Source organism: Strigops habroptila, chromosome 5, assembly GCF_004027225.2.
Source record: "Strigops habroptila isolate Jane chromosome 5, bStrHab1.2.pri, whole genome shotgun sequence".
Classification (NCBI taxonomy): domain Eukaryota; kingdom Metazoa; phylum Chordata; class Aves; order Psittaciformes; family Psittacidae; genus Strigops; species Strigops habroptila.
In genome coordinates this window covers 14,981,095-14,996,132 of record NC_044281.2, presented here as the reverse complement: position 1 = coordinate 14,996,132, position 15,038 = coordinate 14,981,095, and the positions used below count along the sequence as shown (strand labels likewise).

The window sequence follows — 15,038 nt, the reverse complement described above, 5'->3', positions numbered from 1 at the left end:
GCTAATGACCATCACTTTTCTGCCTGAATTAGCACCACAAAGTATGATCCAGCTGTAATTGCCACTGGTTTACTTTGAAGCTCATCCGAAGAAAGGGTTTGCATGAGAAGTATTATTTGCTCCCTTTTCTTCCTTCTGTCAGTCAGTTATACCCGTATCCTGTGACGTGCTTTGTTAAAGTGAGCGCTGTACAACTTCAGTGCCATATGGGGTTTCAGAATGGCAATACTGCTGCCAAATTTGAAGCCGGCTGGTTCTCCCATTTAAGACTAGGTAAAAAGGAAGCATTTCAGGGCAAAGATCAGACTGAGATGAAACTGGTGGCTGTTGTATGCAAGTGTTAGTACACAACAGCAGTAATATAATGTGTGAGATTATTTATGCACATTTTTAAAAGCACATCCTGAATGTAAACAGAGTCTTAGCAGGTGTTGAGCTCATTGTTAACTTGTGCTGCCAGGAAAACAAATATGGAAAAGAGAACACTGACAGTGTTAAAGTTCCAGGAGAAAAAAGGTAAATAAGACAAAGCGGTGTCATTTTCACATGAAAAACTAACAAATCTGTAAACCTGCTAAGTAGCAGTAAGGTAAGGTGCTTCTTCCAGTCAATGTACACCAGAATTTCTTTTGCTTGACACCTAACTGCATTAGGTTATCTATGTTGTTCAATTTGAACTGTCTGCTTGGATAGCCATTTAAATGGCAATAGATTGTTTAACAAAACTCTTAAAATTCAAATTCTGAACAGTCTGATTTAAATATCTTTGCCAAGCAATTTTTCTCAAGGCCTTTCAACATCCTGCTCATTAACAGAAAGTCTTTTTTTCCCCATTTCCTACCAAAAGAGTCAATCTCAGTTTGTAACTTTAAACAGATTTTAAAAAGGACAAGTGACTCTTTAAGCTTGATTTGGAAAACCAAAGCAAGAAACCCCAGCATTAATAACTGCAGTTTTGACCTAGAAATTATTACCAGTCTTGTGTTAAAATCTACTGCTAATTCTTACAAATTTCAAATTTATGCAGGTCAGCAGAACTCCTTCTGGATATGGATGAAGCATATTAACCTGTAGGATTACTGTTGCTAATATTTTAATGATCACTTTTGTTTCAAGGAGATTATTTTAGAACTCATTAAAGAATAGTTTTTAATTGCTCTGCAGCACAATCTTATTTAGCACAGGCTCTAAACCATTATAACTGGTATCCCACTTACCTCAATGTAGCAGAACCATACTCACTGATGCAATGAAATATGTTCTTCTGAAAGAACATAGTTCATCAAATGGATGATGACTCAAATGTGTATTTGCATCCATTTCGTATGCTTGTGGTATGCTGAAAACATTTTACAAATGATATTTACAATGTATTTATCAAGAAAATGAAAAAGTATTGTGTACTTGTGAAACAGTAAGTGGAGAACTTGGAATCATACTACCCTTAAAATCCATAGATGTGTTCCAATCACGTTAATTCTGTGTTCAGCACAGAAGAAACAACCATTCTCTTGCTGATGGGAGGAAGTGGCCAGTTGTGCTTATGAACCTGTTGGTTTTGTTGTGCTTGGCCAAGAAATCCAGTATGCCATATTGATAGAAGTAGTATAGGCACTTGAGAACCTATTCCTTCCATTCAGAAATTCAGAGCATCTTCAGGAAGAGGTGCTTTACCATCTGGTTTCTTAAGAGGTGAGAGAGAATTTTACTGCCACTGTATCATTCCAGCAGTCTCTCCTCATCTTCCCTCCCTAAGCTACAATGCTGCAGAAATCTAAAGATCTCTCTAAAAGAGACTTGATTTCAAATTTTTCAAACGTTCTGAGAGTTACAAAGTCTTCCGATCTGTTCATCCCTCCTAAGAGCTCTTTAGTCAAGAGCATGGGGGGAGAAAAAAAAAAGACGATCCATTCAAAGTGGTGTGTATTAAGGCACTGTAATTATCAGAAAGTGCTGCTGCGGAAAAGGTCTCTGCTCATGGACCCTCTAATGTAACTGGCCACTCTGGCCAGTACAGGGGGACCCGGTTTTCCCATGCTGCTGTTTGAAGCAGAGACTGCTTTGGTTGATAGATCCATGGAACTTTAGACTCAAAGACAGGAGATTTTTCTAGTAAATCAGATTATGTTTCTTTTTTAATACATTAAGGTCTCTTCTAAGTGGATGAAACAGAGTAGTTGCTCTGGATGCTCCACTGTTGAGATTCTGCATATTTAATGTTTGCTGTCACAAGAAGTGTAAGATATGTAATGACACATTTAGATTAGCTGAACTGAAAAGAGATCAAATGACATCGAAATAGAAAGACTAGTATTTCTGAAAAAATGATTGTACAGAAAGAAGATACATGCCAGTAAGGTGTAGGACTCAGTGTCAAAATGCTAGCACTTGGGCTTTAAAATAAGATTTAGCTGTTGATTAATGTCTTAAATATAGTTTAGAAAATACTGGTATGTGGTGCAGTATCCATATAGAATGCTGTACTTCTTACAAGACATAATGATTTGCTCTTGCCATTTGTTCAAGAGAGATGTCATGGCATCAGATTAAGAGTTAACTAGCAGCATTGTCTAAGAAAGAAATATTAGCTGAGAAAGGAAACAGTAGCTTAATATTCTAGAGGCCGTTGTAAATGTGTTAATGCATATAACAATTTAAATGAGCTCAGGGTATTGGTAAGGCTATTATTTGACAGCTCAAATAAATTAATCTCTGAAGTTAATCCATCTAGATCTCACGATTTGTTCTGAAAGAAGCTGACTTTTTGTTAGCACTGTAACAACGTGCATAAACAGAGTACAACCATTAGAGCATTAATTTTAAGGTGTTAACCTAAAGGCTTTGTGGTCAATGTATATTAAAAGTTTCAGCTTGAAAATCTTTTTGTTCATGACACATTCTGCTTTAATCACTCTTTCTATGATCTACTGATACATTATTTTGTTAATGCTGAATGCTTAACTTTTTTCTTTCTTTTTCCTTTCTCTTCATATCCTGAAGTTCCAACTAACCTTTCAATGCTTTTTTTCCTTACCTCTTTTATTTGCTCCATTTATGCATTAAGTGGTTGCTTAGATTTAAGGTAAGAAACCCCAGGGCTGGATTTCCATTCTTATTCTTCTGAGATTATTACACACGGGGAGATGATTAACATGAATGTTGATTGTTTAAAACAACACCCACTCTCCCTCCTGTGTATCAGACCTTCTGTTGAATGATTTTATTGCAGATAAACATTTTGTGATATAAATTGATGTATTTATGTAAGGAAGATAACAGTTAATTTTAAAAGATTTGTGGCAAAATATTAACTGCCTTTAGCATATCTGCTAGATGATCTCCAAGGGAGGAATATTGTGCTAAGCTTTTATAGATAAAAAGGTACAGTGAATTAGGCAGCTGAATATGAGCCTCCCCCTGTGTAATATTCTTTTTATCCTATATGCGGTGTAAGGTATGATTTGATTTGGATTAATGTTTCAGTGTGAGATTGCCCAGATAATGGGCTTCAAAGGTGTGTAACAAATTCAAATTTGTATGTTATTTTTTAAAGTTGCAGTATCCTTGATTTTTTTTCAGAAACTGCTAGCATGATTTAAATACTGAGAGGCATTCATATGTGGAAACTTTCACGGATTTGATAGTTGTGCAAAATAAAACTCGTAAACAACAAGCTACGTGGTACATTTTAGTTGAATATTAAATGAATAGTGCATCAAAGAACTCGGAGAGAAGCATGTAAAATTCTCAAGTATTTTAAAAAGGTTTAAATGCTAGTAGCTGTAGGGGCTGCAGAAGTAGAAATAAAAAGCATCAAATCAATTAGACAGGCAGTTAAATAATGTTACATGATACTATGTTGGACTTCATAGCACATTAATTAATAGATAGGTCATAGCCTTCATTGAGTATTGTGACATTTTCCTCTTCCTGAAGTGCTACTGGTTTGGGGAAAGAGGGAAAGAAAGTTTTTTAGTAGCAGCCACCAAAAGAGGGAACTGTATTTAAGAACACGGAATACTAATATGTAGTATGAGTATGTTGATTAAATGAAGTTCCAAGTTAATGTGAAATATTTTACATGACTAAGTATTTTCCATGACTGGAAAAAGCTAAAAGAAAATCCTGCATATTCCTGAAAAGATTCCCTGTAAAACCAGGTGTTACTGTAGCTATCCCAATGATGTCCTCATGGAATTGGCCAGGTGGTACTTTTAGTAATGTATTTAAGTCTATGTAGTACATCTGATCACAATGGAAAATGTTTAATAAATGAGAGATTTCTTGCATGTCATTTGAAATATATTTTTACGTAAGTGTGTGAGGTAAGGTATTTCAAGTCACATGGTGTTTAAGTGCTTTTTATTTACGAATTGCAAAATCTCTCTCCTCCCTGGCTCGCTCTGTCTGTATCCACACAAAATGAATACGTCTAATGCTGAAGATGGCTTATTCTGAACACAGTTCATATTGGATGACCGTTTTCCTAGTAATCTTAAAAAAAGCAATTTGCAAACTCAGTTTTGTTTTTTGCTCTCTGCAGTTTCAGTTATAAACAAGTAATGACCATTCTAAAAAGCCCAAAACATATATATATATAAAATTATAGATATTACGCAAGGTGCTGTATCAGTTCGTCATCTGCTGTGGTGATAAGAGTCTTCAGCTTTTTGGAGGAAATGATTTTTTTTCTATTTATAGGTTTGGAATGAAAATAACATTTTTTGTTATAATGCAAGTTAAAATGTTTCTTTATTTTTATTAAAGTGAATCTGATCAGAAATTTGATTTGGGAAATCGCAGTATGTCAATCAACTTCACATTGCCAAAACATGAGGGTTTAAAAAAAAAAAAAAAGAAAAAAGGCAAAAAGCAGCATAGTGTATCTTAGTAGACATTAGTTACCCTTTAAATCTCGCTAGAGTCGCTGTGCATTGGCCTGAAGAGAAGAAAACTAAAAGGTAGTTACTAACCCTAGTTCCAGGTGAATAATAATTTTACTTCACTTACGAGAGATTAGATATGACATGTTTAGCCTGCATTTATTTTTCATGGCTGCAAAGAACCCTTAGTCTTAGTTAACAGTTGCAATAGTAAACTGGCTGATGGTAGCAGGGCTAACTGCACTTGTGTCTGGGTGGGTTAAACTTAAACAGATTTTGAAGAAAATGTCAATTAGAAGTCAAAGAAATATCTGTAGCATCTGCTGCTAGCAAATCAATTGAAGATGACATTGTTTAAGCCTATTTGATTTGCTAGACTTGGTTCTTCAATTACTTTACATAGGTGGATGTGGTAAAAACAAGTTAACTCACTTGCTGACGCTTCATCTTGTGGTCATTTACCAAGACAGTGTTGCAATTTAGACATTTCACTTCCATATCAACTGACAAACATATGGTTTAATTAGACACGCAGAGTGAGTATTCAAGTGGCTGAACACAGCCTGAAAGGGAATTTACTTTGAGGTAGAAGATGATGGGTCAAAAATCTGTTAATCCTCTCTGTAGTGTTAACAAGATGAAGCAAATTTTCGGAAGGTAGTTTTCATTCAGCCTTAGCTTGTTTTTGCTACAGTCAGATATAAAGTTGCTCAAGAAGATTGGGTAGCTGCTTGAAGTTTCTGAATATAATCCATGGAACATCACTGATGGGACACTTTTTCTTACTAGATTTTGAGCAAAACGTGATATTTTTTTTTTTGACATGTTGAAAGTTCTAGAAAATCCGATACGACCATGAAGCACCAGTTAAAAATTTCTAGGCTGAGTCTAATTCTGGCTTTAGAAAGTAGTTCCTGCTGAGGTTTGGGTGTGTGGAATAACTGGTATTCAGGATTCTTGAGGGAGGGGGACCCCCACCCCCCAAAAAAAAAAAAAAAAAAACCCACACAGAAAAAACCAAACAATAAAACCTAACAACAAACCAAAACACTTTGTTTTGGTAATTGGACTGACAATGAGGTGTTCTTTAGAAGAGTAAAACATGTGGATTGAAATCTTTGGTACAGGTACGTGCCTTGCAGCCATGTAAACACACAGTGCTTTGGTGCGAATAGTTTTTGCACCTCTGATGAGCAGCTCTTAGATCTGTCCAACTATATGTTTCTGCATTTCTTGTTCAGTGAATTTTTTTGCTCATGAAAAACTTGCTCAAGAACTGAATTGAATGAACTGCAGGATTTCTTATTGTTAACCTGTTCATTTCACTACAAATTTCTTATACAGTGGAGTGCTAAAGAAGCTTAATCTGTTAAATGTTAATAAAAATATAACTATGAAGGAAACTCAGTCATATGTAGCCCCATAAAAAGGTGATTTAATCACTGGGATGTATGAAAAACTAATTGCCAACAATAAAAATTGGACAAATAAGTCTTAATTATTCAAAACATTAAACTTCATGATAATTTTCTAAGGGCTGTAGTCAGTCCTGTATCGTGTCTTAAAGTATTCAGATGTTACCTTTCTAAACCTGACAGTGTAGATCAGTATAGAAGATACTGGATGAAATACTATTGTACCCTTTTTAAACAGTGGTCCATAGTTGGTAATATTTTCTACTTTCTTGCTTCCATGGGAAGAGGCAAAAAAAAAAAGGAAAAATCCCTGCATGTGTTCTGCGTAGACCCCATGTGCTACTTGCTGTTCACACGATTGTCTTCCCATTTTTAGAACATTCAGCTGCTTTTTTTTTAATGAGCATTGTGCCCAAGTCATTACCACTGTCTTAATTTTTTCTTTTTTTAGCACAGTGGTTAGCTGTTTTGGCAGTTGTGAGCAGAGGCAGAGATAATCCTTTGTGTTTCTGGTTGCAGACTCCCTTTTGCCACACAGTTTCCTAAAAGAATTTGCAAGCTTTCACTACACACCAACCATAGATCTGTGGGATCCTGCAATCAAACCAGCCACCAGCAGACACATGCATTCCTCTGCTTTCACTCTCTAATTAAACCAGTTGCATCTGGATAGTTCCAGCTGTGCAGAGCTAGGGGAAATGTGGTCAGAAACCAGGTGACCTCTGGCAAATTCCAACTTACTCCAGAAAAGGGATTTTAGAAACTCAACAGCAAATGCAAATGTGACCTTAGTTCTGGTGGTTGCTTTGGATTTGTAAGAGGGATGTGTGTGGATGAGAATTTGTGTGTGGAAATGATCTTTACAACCATATGTGCAAAATAGAAAAGGCAATACAGTAAAATTTTGCAAGAGGGGGGCATTAATGGCTTTCCTTTCTGGTTTGTTTTTTCTTCTTTTCCTTCCCCCCTCCCCCCCCAGTAGAAGGGAACAGCTGGAAATGTTAGTGTTTGTATCTCAACTGAAGTTGCAACTCTGGTTTTAAATTTTATTTTACTTCTTCAAGGCAGTCTGTAAACTTCTTTAGTGGTTTGCATGATATTATTTCCACAGATCTGTCCATTTTGATCAGAACTGTTGGAAAAATGTTACATTCTTTATTTCTCTTCTGTGATTATTTGGCCATAAGTCAAAGGGAAAGTTACAGTAGCTATTTTAAAGCCATCAGTGCTGTCAGATTTGAAGACAGCCCTCTAAACTTTAATTACTTGGTCTTTCAATGTTGGAAAGTCATTTCAAAGAGCCCGAAACTAAGCTTACTGTCAGTGCATTTCCCCATCTTTCATTTTAGTCTTTCTCAAGGATGGCTGCTTTGTGACGATAGTTTCTTGGCTAAAATAGGAGCACTTCTTCTTTGGCTACATTTTCTAAAGTTTTCTTCCCATCCAATGTCAAGGGTATGTTTATTTGCAGTGTTAATGTGAATAGTTACTCCAGCAGTCGCTGGAGTTCTGTGTTAATCAGGCAAGTATTACTTTGAATTGTTACTGTACACTGTGTGATGCCACTGCATTCTCCACCACTATTGTTCTTTCTTTTTGTGTAGCTCTAGCCCAATGGAAGCCTAAAACATCATTTTTGTTCCTGCAGTGATTGTATACAAATAATAAGAGTCTTTATGGTTAAATATATGGAATCTTATAATAACTGTAAAATGATAGCTAGTGGTTACATCTGGTCAGAAACAATAAGTTAAAACACCTAAATGGACTTCTCAGGGGCATGCAGATTGGTCGACATTTGCTGTCATCTAAAGCCTTCCAAAACCCCTGCCCCAGTAGGCTTAATGGGCAGTTTGAAATATAGGAAGAGACAATGCAGTGAGTAAGGTGGGGTTTTTTGTTTGTTTGTGGGTTTTTGGGCAGCTCAAATAGGTGGGTGGGTAAAACAGGAGTCTTTCATTGAAGAGGAAATACAGGGGTGCTGCAACTTTAAAAAAAAAAAAAAAAAAATCAGATTTTGTGCTATTTCTTAATGTTCCGTGTATAGGATAAAACATTTTACACTTACCCTCTTCCCTTCAAGTAGTTGTAGTTCAGTGCTTACCTCATCCCTCACTTGAATTAACTTTAGATTTCTTGTTGCTTAGAGTTGGCTTAAAGGACTTTATAAGACTTTGCAAAAGAATGTCTTAAATTGACATTATGAAGTACTCTTGCACAACTAAATCCAAACATTTATCTTTTGAATCTGACAAAAAACCCAAAACCCAACAAACAACTTCCAATGCTTGGTTTTCTTTTCCTCCCAGGAGATTGAATATGTGATAGCACTGGGATTATTTAGAGCCAGGGAATCAAGTTTCAGTGCATTAGAATATTGAATCTATTACTCTACACTGTTGGCAATATTTATGAATTCACAAATCTAAACATTGTCAGAATTTTAAATGAGTTGTTATAGTCAAATCTTAAAGGAGTAATTTGCCTTTAATGATGTTTGCAAATACTCTTAATGCCTTGGCCTTTGTTTCTTTTATATATGGGAGGTGGGGGCAGTAGGCAAGACTTACATTTTGGAAATAAGAAACACTGTGAAACAGAGCATAACAGAACAACGGAAAAAGTGATGTAAGCATGCTTATTTAGGTTTGTCGAATATCCCTCTGAGCATTAGTTTGAGCATTCATAAATCACAGCTGTGTAACAGAGACTTGTAGGAAGACCATGTATTGATCCCTGTAAGGGTATATGTGTTGAGAGAATTATGCTTGGCTGGCATAAGCAAAATGCCTACGTTGGTAACAATTGTCCATGATTACTAGACTGGTCAATCAGTCAGAAATGCAGATGAGTTCTTAAAAGAAGTTAGAGTAAATTATTTTATATAAAAGTTACTTCATTAGTATTTTACCCTGAAAGAGGGGGAGTGGGCAACTGCAATTACATCGCATCACTTCTAAATATGTTTCTCTCCATCCGATTATGTATCAATTCTTAGATATTAAATTGCTATAGATAGGGTAGGGGAAAAATGAAATCTTTTTATTTTTCTCCATTGTAAATAATATTTGCAATAAATATTATCTTAAAAAAATTGATATCATGCTGTGAAAACATTGAGCCAGTAATGGATCATATTTGGAGGTTACTTTGACCCTTCCATATTTGTGTGGATTACATTGAATTGTCACCTATCAGATAAACCTTAGTATTTTTAAAGAGTATTCAGAAATACTTTTGCAAACCTACCATTCAGTATTGCAAACTGAAATAAGTGGCTTTATCTCAAAAGATGGCTGGGAGGTTTAACCAAGTTAGATATAGTGTCTGTATTGTTAGTAATTTAATGCTTATATGATAGCCTAAAGGCAAATTCACTTTTCAAACATTACAATTTTTTAAAACCCATGTAATAAAGAGTCCTTTGAGCACAACTCTTGACTTCTTGCAGAGTGGAAATTGCATATAAAATGCATGGCGTCTCAATTTTTTTTGTTCATTTTGACTTTTCCCTACTTAGAGTTAATTGCTAAAGGCATCTCAGTGTCTCTCACCTTAGAAGCTGAGCTTAGTGAAGGCTGTTTTTCTCCCCATTCTTTCATGCAGGTCAGCACACAGAATATGAAGATGGGTGGGCTGCCTCGTACAACACCACCCACCCAAAAGCCACCAAGTCCACCGATGTCAGGAAAAGGAACTATTGGGTAAGTGAAGTTACCAAATCTATAAATGGTTTTGGTGAACAAGAGAGGGGAAAAAAGGGAAGATTCTTTCTTTTTCTGCAGTGTGGGGTTTGGTTTGTTTTTGTTTTTGTTGTTTTTTGTTTGTTTGATTTTGGTTTTGGATTTGTTTGGTTTTGTTTGTTTGTTTTAACCATTCACAAAGGTCAAGAGGTGAGGTGTTTTGTTCTTATTCTCTTATACTGATCATGTCTCATGTATTAGTTACCATGTTTCTGCCAGAAGACAGTGGGCATCATTACTTTCCCAACAGGAACTTTTTTATCATTGCAGAACACTTACAACTATGTGCTTTAGAGTGAAAAGTCAGTAACTGTGTGGCTTTGACAGGTGGTGCTAAACAACTGGAAAATTAGTATGTGGCACTGTTCATTAATTATTTATGCTGTGTGTGATAAAAGTGCCTTGCTGTTAAGTCTGTGAACCTGACTTTGACCTTAGGAAAATGTGTTATAACTGGGGTGAATGCAGTTTGTTGGTATGTTATGTATATACATACCATCTGTGGTGTTTTATTTTAAAACAAGATATGGATTACTTTTAAAACATGATTGAGATGGGCAACACAGAGTTTATTACTAGGAAGCTTGAAGTACATGAAGAAATCCTTAATTGTTTTTTCTCATCCTGTGAAGTAGATTCAGCAAACATACAGGAAAATATTATTTTTATTTTTTTTAGTCTTCCATTACTGATTACTATGTAGCTGTCTTTTAAAGAATGAAAAATCTTTCGGTTTGTCTGTATTATCTTAATTTGCTTCTGACATATGCTTGTCCTTGTGCAGGCGTCACTCTCCCTATCGTACGTTGGAGCCAGTACGTCCTCCAGTGGTACCAAATGACTACGTGCCTAGCCCAACGCGCAATATGGCTCCCTCACAACAGAGCCCTGTTAGAACTGCTTCTGTGAATCAGAGGAATCGCACATACAGGTATTCAGTGTAGTCCTGTACAGAGTGTGGTTAGTATAAGCATTGTATAAGCATATGGACAATAAAAGCTGTGATAAATATCAAATCCATCTGCACCTCTACAGTGAAACCTGCTAATTGACAATATGGACTTGGAACATCATTTGGCATGATGAGAATGCACTCTAATAAACCCAGAATAGTGAATCATTTTAAGATTGTTCACTTAATCCCCTAGTCGCCTTAATTTTAGTGCCATTGCTTAGTTACAATGCTTAGTTACTAAAATTGTGAAGTCTTTCAAGTGGGTAGATAGTGATATTTTAAGAAATACTTACAGAACTGGGAAAAGACTTTGTACACAACTTGCTTTCTACATGTTGAAGGGCTGCACAGTATGCTTATGGTCACATTTTTTTTGAACAGTCTTTGATGTTTATAGATTGAGTAGCTGAAAAAGAGCATTGTATTTTGAGGATATTGGTAACAACGAACACAGAATAAAGCTGAATGGTATTACCAAAGATTCTGCAGAAGGCTATAATTTTCTGTAGGATAATAGGTTTAATGATGTGACAGGTCTGAATACTTCCCTTGAAATCTTTAAACATCATAAGTGCTTGAGGATGGCAAAACAGATGGACTTAAAATATAAGAAAATCTGACTTTATTATCTTAAAATTTCCAGATTTTAGTAGTCTCATATGAAAGCATACAAATTGGGGTCTAAACAGTCTACACGTTTTATGAGTTACAGGAAAAAGGTCTGGTTTTTGCTCAGTAGGGGTTTAACAATATTGGAATGCTGTGCTGTGGAACAAGTGTATCATTTTTGGGCAAGTTCACTAACTGAAAAACCTGTCATGTTGTAGTCAAAACGAAGAGTTTTAGGAAAACTTAGCTTTATATAGGTCTGTATCATCCTTGTTTCTTTTCTCTTTTTCCCTGTTACTTCTCAGAATTAGTAAGGTGCTATATGAGGGATCTTATGTTTCAGCATGCACAGCAGCATATTCATACCATGGGTTATTTTGGTTTCTTACAGCAGCAGTGGGAGTAGTGGAGGAAGCCATCCAAGTAGTCGGAGCAGCAGTCGAGAGAACAGTGGAAGCGGAAGTGTGGGTGTTCCTATTGCTGTTCCTACACCATCTCCTCCCAGTGTCTATCCAGGTAAGTGGAAACTTACTGTTCCTCTTTCTGACTCAGCATTAACCTTTAGCATTTGCAAGTCTCCTAAACCCCAAGGGAAGTCTCAAAGTTCATTATCCAGAAATATGCAAGCCTTGAAAATTGCTTGCTATTGAAAGTATGAGTTTGAATCAAGTAATGTCTTTTTTGGGAGTGTCTGATGTGCTCTAATGCTTCTTTTATATATTATATATATTAATTTGTTTATCCCATTTTTTTTGCCTGGCTGCTTACATGTGACTAGGTAGGACACAAAAGCTTTTTCAGTAGGTTGGAGGGAGCTTCTCCCTTGTCCTTTTAAGCAAATACATGTTTCTTTCATTGGCAATGCAGATACATATAAGCATGTTTTTAGAAAATTAGATGAAGTGAGAGGCAGTCACAGAGTAAATCTTTAGTACATTAATGCACAATTAATGTCACAAAAAGACACTTGCTCAATGTAATCACCAGTCTTTCCAGAAATAGGAAGTGACATTAGTACTCTTCTTCCTTTGCTGAGCCCTTTCAGTGGAGTGTATAGTTGGTTTGCAGCGTGATCTGAGATACTTGATGCTTCTGAAACAAAGAACCGGACATATTTGGCTTTCCTCTTGTCTATATTTTCTAATTCATGCAAAGCTAAAAGCAGCCGTGCTACAGATAGAAGCATAAATAAGAAGGTGTAAAGGCATCTTTCAAAAGTAATGGCTTTCAGTGAGAAGTTCTGGGTTGTTCCCTTCAGACCTGGAAAGAATAGTAGGTTTGCTCGACCCTCATTTACTGTCTACATAGGAATGAGCCTTTCTTTAACAGCTCCATTTTTCTCTCATCTCCTCGTGCATTCTAAAGTACTACGCATCTAATAAAGAGCTAACACTGGATAGGCAGCAGCTTTCTTTAATCCTTGCTAACATATCTCCTTATTAACTCCACCTCTTCCTCCTCTCTTCACGTAGCCCCTGCTGGCTCGGCTGGCACTGCTCCCCTTCCTGCTACCTCTGCTCCTGCCCCCACTCCTCCTGCTCCTGCCCCTTCCTCTGCTGCCCCAGATGCTGCTGCTGCTGCTGCAGGAGCTCAGCCCCTTGCTGATGGCTTCACCTCTCCAACTCCCCCTGCTGTTTCTTCCACACCCTCTACAGGTGAGTGTCTGCTCCAGCTGGTGGGCAGAGGAACCCAGGTGTGATCACGATCCAAGGCTTTTCAAAGTTACTTCAGAAGCAATGACCTTTTTTAAATTATTTTTTTAAATATAACTAGGAAGTATCTGCTAATACCCAACTATAAGGTAATGGCTACAGCAAACAATTCGAGGTGTGCTAGTTTTATAAACAGCAATAATTTTATAATTTTATTTTTACATGTATATGATTATTAAAATTTTATTACAGTTTGGATGCTGAGAATCTCATAGAATAATGATGTTGGGGGAACCAGCACTGATTGTTCTGGGTCTGATTGTTCTCTTTCAGTAATAGAATAAAAAAAGTGCATCTAGCAGAGTAAAATTTGTATGACTTGTCTCTTCAATGCTTCCAAATGACAGGTCTCCTTTCAGTGAATTGATAAAAAGGGCAATTTTTTTTGTTTGGTGTCAGGTAAAATACAAGTTTTTATTATGCAGAATAGTGCTAAAGCATTTTGTTTTAATACGTGGTACGTATGGTGTATATTGCAAATTGCTTTTTTTAATGCTTATGAAATTACCCTAAACTTTTTCATTTTCTCATATGCTGAAGTTGCAGCATAACCATAAGACCGTTGTGTACCAGCTTTTGAATGGGGAGTTACACCTGCATTGTAGAGATCTCCTTTAGACAGCCAAATTCATACAGAGTTACCTACGAGCTTTGTTACGTTGTTGTAGTGGAGGCTGATCACAATGGTCTGAATAGGTTTGTGTGTTTATTAGTGGTGGTGTCTCTTAGTAAGAATTTCACCACGTGCCAGAAGCATTCCTGTAATCGTATTTAGTTTAAGGTAGCACATATAAAATAAGAAAATACGCTAGAATCCATGACTCTGACTAGAAGCTTCCAAACTGTAATGAATTTTGGTATTAGAAGATGATCCTGATGTCTAAACTACTTCCATGATTACATGATGAGCTGTGTCATATGGGGCCTCAGTCAGTTTTCCATTTTTGGTACGCTGTCAGTATTCTACTTAAGCCATATTGCTTCTGTATTTTTGATAAATCAGAATCGAGCAGAGTTTAATATTTTAATGGCTATAAATTCATATTCACAATCCATACGAGAAATTCCAGGTTACTTACTATTTCTGAGATCTTTTGTTGCCCTGTGCTATTAGTGAGGTTGCTTGCATGGCTTCTCTGAGAAAAAGTGTTTGAAGAGACTGGATAGTTTACCATGTATGAGGTTGTAGGTTTTGATTCTTAAGGATCTCTTATGCCTCTTTCTTCTCTCCTCCCTTCTTTCAAATCACCACCAGTTTCTACCAGTGCATTAAGAAACAGGGAGACAGACAGACACATTGGAAAGACATTAAGAAAAATGTGAAAAGGCTATATACTAGAAGAATTCCTTTGTAGTAACTCCTCTTCTTCATCTGTAAACAGCACATTTTTTGACATGTATCTATCCAAAGCAGGAGGAATGTGAATTTCTAGTTTATGCATTTGCTCTTAGAAGCAAGTAACAGAGCAGCAAGCAACTTGCATTTTATTTACTGACCTAGTGTGAAGCTTTGCAAAGGAATCCAAGCAGAGTGGAGAACGGTGCAGTTTTTGAAAAAATGCCCGTTCCTTTGTTCTGTTGCCCTGTTTACTTCCCTCCATCTATATCTCCTCAACCATAGTGACCACCCCTTCTTCCCTTGTTTCCTTGCATTTCTTCAGGAATTTACTTCTAGGACAAATGGTGGAGGCAGAATAGTTAGGGAGGGTAATAACCCATAT

The 15,038-nt window shown here is 36.5% G+C and overlaps 1 protein-coding gene across 13 annotated transcripts in view; it reads left to right on the top strand.

Moving 5' to 3' along the window:
* The window catches only part of ABI2 (abl interactor 2), an 85,378-nt gene that overhangs the window by 54,067 nt on the left and 16,273 nt on the right, over positions 1 to 15,038 (top strand). For 4 of the 13 annotated variants that reach the window (XM_032919965.1, XM_030487998.1, XM_030487994.2 and 1 more), the window contains 4 exons: positions 9,905 to 10,002; positions 10,826 to 10,972; positions 11,997 to 12,121; positions 13,078 to 13,260. In XM_032919965.1, coding sequence (XP_032775856.1) covers positions 9,905 to 10,002; positions 10,826 to 10,972; positions 11,997 to 12,121; positions 13,078 to 13,260 — 553 coding nt within the window. Of the gene's footprint in view, positions 1 to 3,064; positions 3,083 to 9,904; positions 10,003 to 10,825; positions 10,973 to 11,996; positions 12,122 to 13,077; positions 13,261 to 15,038 lie in introns of all 13 variants that reach the window. The other 9 variants (XM_030488004.2, XM_030487999.1, XM_032919964.1 and 6 more) reach the window with 3 other exon arrangements.